The 4,642-nt window shown below is 50.1% G+C and overlaps 1 protein-coding gene across 2 annotated transcripts in view; it reads left to right on the forward strand.

Moving 5' to 3' along the window:
• LOC107103756 (septin-7-like) overlaps positions 1 to 4,642 on the forward strand; it is a 40,214-nt gene that overhangs the window by 31,455 nt on the left and 4,117 nt on the right. The window contains exons 8-14 of one of the 2 annotated variants that reach the window (XM_015403571.1): positions 1,091 to 1,183; positions 1,262 to 1,358; positions 2,029 to 2,080; positions 2,192 to 2,317; positions 2,490 to 2,510; positions 3,207 to 3,342; positions 3,423 to 3,568. In XM_015403571.1, coding sequence (XP_015259057.1) covers positions 1,091 to 1,183; positions 1,262 to 1,358; positions 2,029 to 2,080; positions 2,192 to 2,317; positions 2,490 to 2,510; positions 3,207 to 3,342; positions 3,423 to 3,568 — 671 coding nt within the window. The remainder of the gene's footprint in view (positions 1 to 1,090; positions 1,184 to 1,261; positions 1,359 to 2,028; positions 2,081 to 2,191; positions 2,318 to 2,489; positions 2,511 to 3,206; positions 3,343 to 3,422; positions 3,569 to 4,642) is intronic. The other variant, XM_015403572.1, reaches the window with a different exon arrangement.

Below are 4,642 nucleotides of genomic sequence, written 5' to 3' on the forward strand. Positions count from 1 at the left end.
TTACCAGAGTCTAACTAACCCAGACCGTTAACGGAGTCTAACTAACCCAGACCGTTACCAGAGCCTAACTAACCCAGACCGTTTCCAGAGCCTAACTAACCCAGACCGTTTCCAGAGCCTAACTAACCCAGACCGTTACCAGAGTCTAACTAACCCTGACTATTACCAGAGCCTAACTAACTCTGACCGTTACCAGAGTCTAACTAACCCTGACTATTACCAGAGTCTAACTAACCCTGACTATTACCAGAGCCTAACTAACCCTGACCGTTACCAGAGCCTAACTAACCCTGACCGTTACCAGAGTCTAACTAACCCAGACTATTACCAGAGTCTAACTAACCCTGACCGTTACCAGAGCCTAACTAACCCTGACCGTTACCAGAGTCTAACTAACCCTGACTATTACCAGAGTCTAACTAACCCTGACCATTACCAGAGCCTAGCTAGGGTTATCATAGGTGAGGTTCAGTTATAAGGTCCTCGCTCTGATGCCCAGACAGTGCATGCGCGCACACACACACACACACACACATGCTGTCCATCTAGACTGGCGNCACACACACACACATGCTGTCCATCTAGACTGGCGGGCTCTGCAGGACCGTCTGTAATGTGTGTTAAACTCACAGCCTTCAGGCAGGGATCCTCCTGCTATAAGGTGGCTAATGGGTGCAAATGTGCTGCAAATACAAAAAGTAGCACCAAGACAAAGATAAGGTGAGCAAACTCTTAAATGATGCTGCACAGCAGATGGTTTAAATCTGATCAGGATGAATTCTTCTCAAACGGTGAAAATGATGCTTTCCTAGAAGGCAGAGGAAGACGAGGTGCAGCAGGTAACAAAACCAGCTGAAAGGGGAGATAAGCTGCAGACTGGAAAGGCTCCAGACCACTAGGGGGAGATGATCCAGGGTTTGGTTTATGTATTTGCAGAGCGTTTACACCCTTGGTTCTGTCTGGTGATGAGCCTGTGTGGGTCTGGGAGCAGCGTCCTCACCCCACCCAGGGGGAGCGTTGATGTTTCTGGACGTTTGTCCCACATGGAGCTCATCTCACCGTCTCTCCTGCTCCTCTGTGTCCCACGCAGATCATGAAGGAGATCCATGAGCATAAAATCAAAATCTACGATTTCCCAGAGACTGATGACGAGGAGGAGATGAAGATGATCAGAAGGATCAAGGTCTGCTCCTCCCTCCATCCGTTGATCCTCAGCTGATCTTTCTGCTGCGTCTATCTCACGGTTCTCCTCCCTCTGCAGGACCGTCTGCCGCTAGCTGTGGTCGGTAGCAACACCATCATCGAGGTCAACGGGAAGCGGGTCCGTGGGAGGCAGTACCCCTGGGGCGTGGCTGAAGGTGAGAGAGCCAGCCATGATGGTTCCTACCCGTTACTGAACTAAAGAGACTTCTTCTGCTTTTCTGAATATGAGAGGATGAGATTCAGACGCTTTGATGTTTGGATCTAGACCATAGCAGGGCCTTCAGGGTTCCTCTTAGTTTGCATTCTAGAAAAATGTCCAGACGGATTGATGATAGAGGTGCTTCTAAAGGTACCAGAATGACAGCCTGGTTGAGCAGAAGCAGGGAGCGGTGAGAAGCTGCAGGTGTCACTGCTTCAGGAAATGTTTGACGTGACACAGGAAGCTGCAGTCAGTCTGCGGGGAGACGAACATCTGCAGCCTCTAGAGCAGCGGAGCAGATCCACCCGGATCAGCAGAAACCGAGTCCCTGAACAGAAAACCCAGGCAGCTGCTGGGGGGGGGAGGGCTGAGCCGGGCCGGTCCGGTCCCGGGCCCGCGGGGCAGCTGGGAAGTTCTGGAAGTTCTGGAATACCAAACATGTTTCTGCACCACAGAGGAAGCTCAGAGGACTGCAGAGACTGTGGCGGCACCCTGTGGCAGGCTGTGGTACTGCAGCAGGAGGCGGGCTGTCCTCTGAGCTGCTGCTGCTTCATGTTTATTGAATTATTATGACGCCCCCACCCCCCCATAGTTAACCTCCTTTCCACCGTGTTTCTCTCCTGCAGTTGAAAATGGAGATCACTGTGACTTTACCATCCTGCGTAACATGCTGATACGGTGAGTAGCGGCTTCTTTAACCGGATGACCTGACAGAGGCTCCTCCTCCTCCTCATCCTCCTCCACCCCCCCACCTGAGGCTAACGGGCTCCATTCTCCTCTGTTTTCTAGAACCCACATGCAGGACCTGAAGGACGTGACCAACAACGTCCACTATGAGAACTACCGCAGCAGGAAGCTGGCTGCCGTCACCTACAATGGCGTGGACAACAACAACAGCAAGAACCAGCTGACCAAGTGAGTGAGGCTGCGTGGAGCCGAGGCCTTTAGGCCTTTAGGCGTCCAGTGGAGCGCTGGTCTGACCCGCCACTAACCCCCCCCCCCACACACACCCCCCCCATCACCAGCTAATGCATGGATGACGGCAGCATGCTAAGTGTTTGTGCCTTTCTTTCTGTCTCTGTTTTAGACCTGACACACCTGACGACATGTAAGTGTTCACCTCACTACAGCCCCTCCCCCACCTGTTGCTTCATGCTTTGGTTTCAGCTGCTCAGCTTTCACTCTGTCCATCTCTTATCAACTAAAGCTAAAAACAGGAATGTTCCTCGCCGCTCTGTTTTACAAACGCTGGAAGCAGAAGGTGTCAGAGGATCCAGCTGGAGAACCAGGAAGTAGCGCCTGACGCTCATTGGGCCAATTAGAGCCAAGTCCTCTGGATGAGAGAGATAGTATTTGGAACCCACTAAGCTAACGATGTTAGCAGCTATCAGTGGTGGAGGGAGGCAGAGATTTAGGAGGAGGAGGATTTTGGAGTCCAGCAGGTCCTTCTAAGGATCTTGCGTTTTCCAAACCTTCCAGACTTCATGGAACGCTTCTGTTTCTCTAATGGGCGTCAGAATTCATCTGATCCTGCTGAAGATCAGAAGGAGATCAGGTCGGCGCTAAAGCCACTGCTCCTGTGGACCAATCAGACCTTCTCTGATCTCTGCTGAGCTCCAGGCTGTTAAACCGCTGCAGCTTCTGTTCCAGCCGTCCCTGGAAGCCTTCTGCTACAGACGGCCCCAGCGACGGGCTTCTCCTCCTTCTCTGGTTCTTCATGCTCTGCTTCCTCTGGGATGCCAGCAGGCATCAGGCTCCTGCAGCCGCTGTGTGTGTGTGTGTGAACCTTTCTCCATGTCTGCAGGAGTCCTCTGGCTCAGATGGAGGAGGAGCGGCGGGAACACGTGGCCAAGATGAAGAAGATGGAGCAGGAAATGGAGCAGGTGTTTGAAATGAAGGTCAAAGAGAAGCTCCAGAAGCTCAAAGACTCTGAGGTTGAGGTAGGCTCAGCGTGGAGACGGTGGTGCATCCACCAGAACCTTCTCAGCAGACCTCAGGATGGATCCTGTTTTCTCTGCAGCTCCAGAAGCGCCATGAGCAAATGAAGAAGAACCTGGAGGCTCAGTATAAGGAGCTGGAGGAGAAACGGCGTCAGTATGAGGAGGAGAAGTCCACCTGGGAGCTTCAGCAGAGGATTCTGGAGCAGCAGAAGCTGGAGCTCTCCAGGTAACGCTTACCTCAGGCTGCTGGTTTTCATGGAGTGGCTCTGTGCGCTCCATCCTCCCTGCAGCTGTTCTAGGGAAGCTTTTTCTCAGCTGTTATTGGCTTTAAGAACCAGGGTCGCATCTACGGAAACTAAAGCTCATGCATGAAGATCTTTCTGTGCGTCAGTATAAGTACTTAAAATGAAAAATGGCTGCCTGGTCTGATGGAAAGGACCAGAAACATCAGCATGGTCCAGTTTCTTTTCATCAGCTCCGCCCAACGCAGCAGAAAACGGCTCACTGCTGAATAAAGAAAAATAGATTCAGATTTCACTTTTCCTTTGAGTTAAAAGCTCTAAAAATGCAACAGAGTGACAATTAAAGCACAGTGGTGACATAATAGTCAGCGACTTTCCCCCCCCTCAGCAGAGCGTCCACCGCCATCAGAGCGGCCTCTTTATTCCTGCTGTCCTTCCATCGAATGGCCGCCAAGATGGAGGCCAAAGCTCCCGGAGAGGCGGCTGCTGCCTCATGGCAGGAAGCTAAACAATATAGGCTGGTTGGCCTCTAGAACGCAGCTCTCTCCTGGACTTTAGGAGAGATTTTTATTCTTTATTTAATTACGTGAAATTAGCAAAAATCTAATTTGTTTACAGGGAAAGGTTGAATTAAAATCACGAACATGTTGAGTTTCATTATTTTTAACGGCCTTCAATGTTCTCTGGATCAGAGTCCATTGTTTTACTGTAACGTTGGAAAGTTGGTCCTAGCTAAAAACTGTCCGTCCTTCTGCATGTCGGCAAACTTAAAGCACCATAGCGCCACCTATAGGGCTGGAGGGAGAAAGACGGCGTCCTAGCCTCATAGCTCCAAGTTAAATATATTTGGTTAAAAATTCTTGACTTAAAGTCAGAGGGAAATCATATTTAAATGTCAAATCATTTTGGCTTAAACATGTATCTAAATGTTCTCTTTATCAGACCATATTGTCCCAAAATTTAGAAAATTTCTGTCTTAAAAAAAAATCCTGTCTTAAAATCTGTTTTTTTCCGTTATCTCCTTCAGGCCAGTTAGTTCCACGTCAGCCTGAACACCT

Source organism: Cyprinodon variegatus, unplaced genomic scaffold, assembly GCF_000732505.1.
Source record: "Cyprinodon variegatus isolate N-32 unplaced genomic scaffold, C_variegatus-1.0 Scaffold1522, whole genome shotgun sequence".
NCBI classification, from domain to species: domain Eukaryota; kingdom Metazoa; phylum Chordata; class Actinopteri; order Cyprinodontiformes; family Cyprinodontidae; genus Cyprinodon; species Cyprinodon variegatus.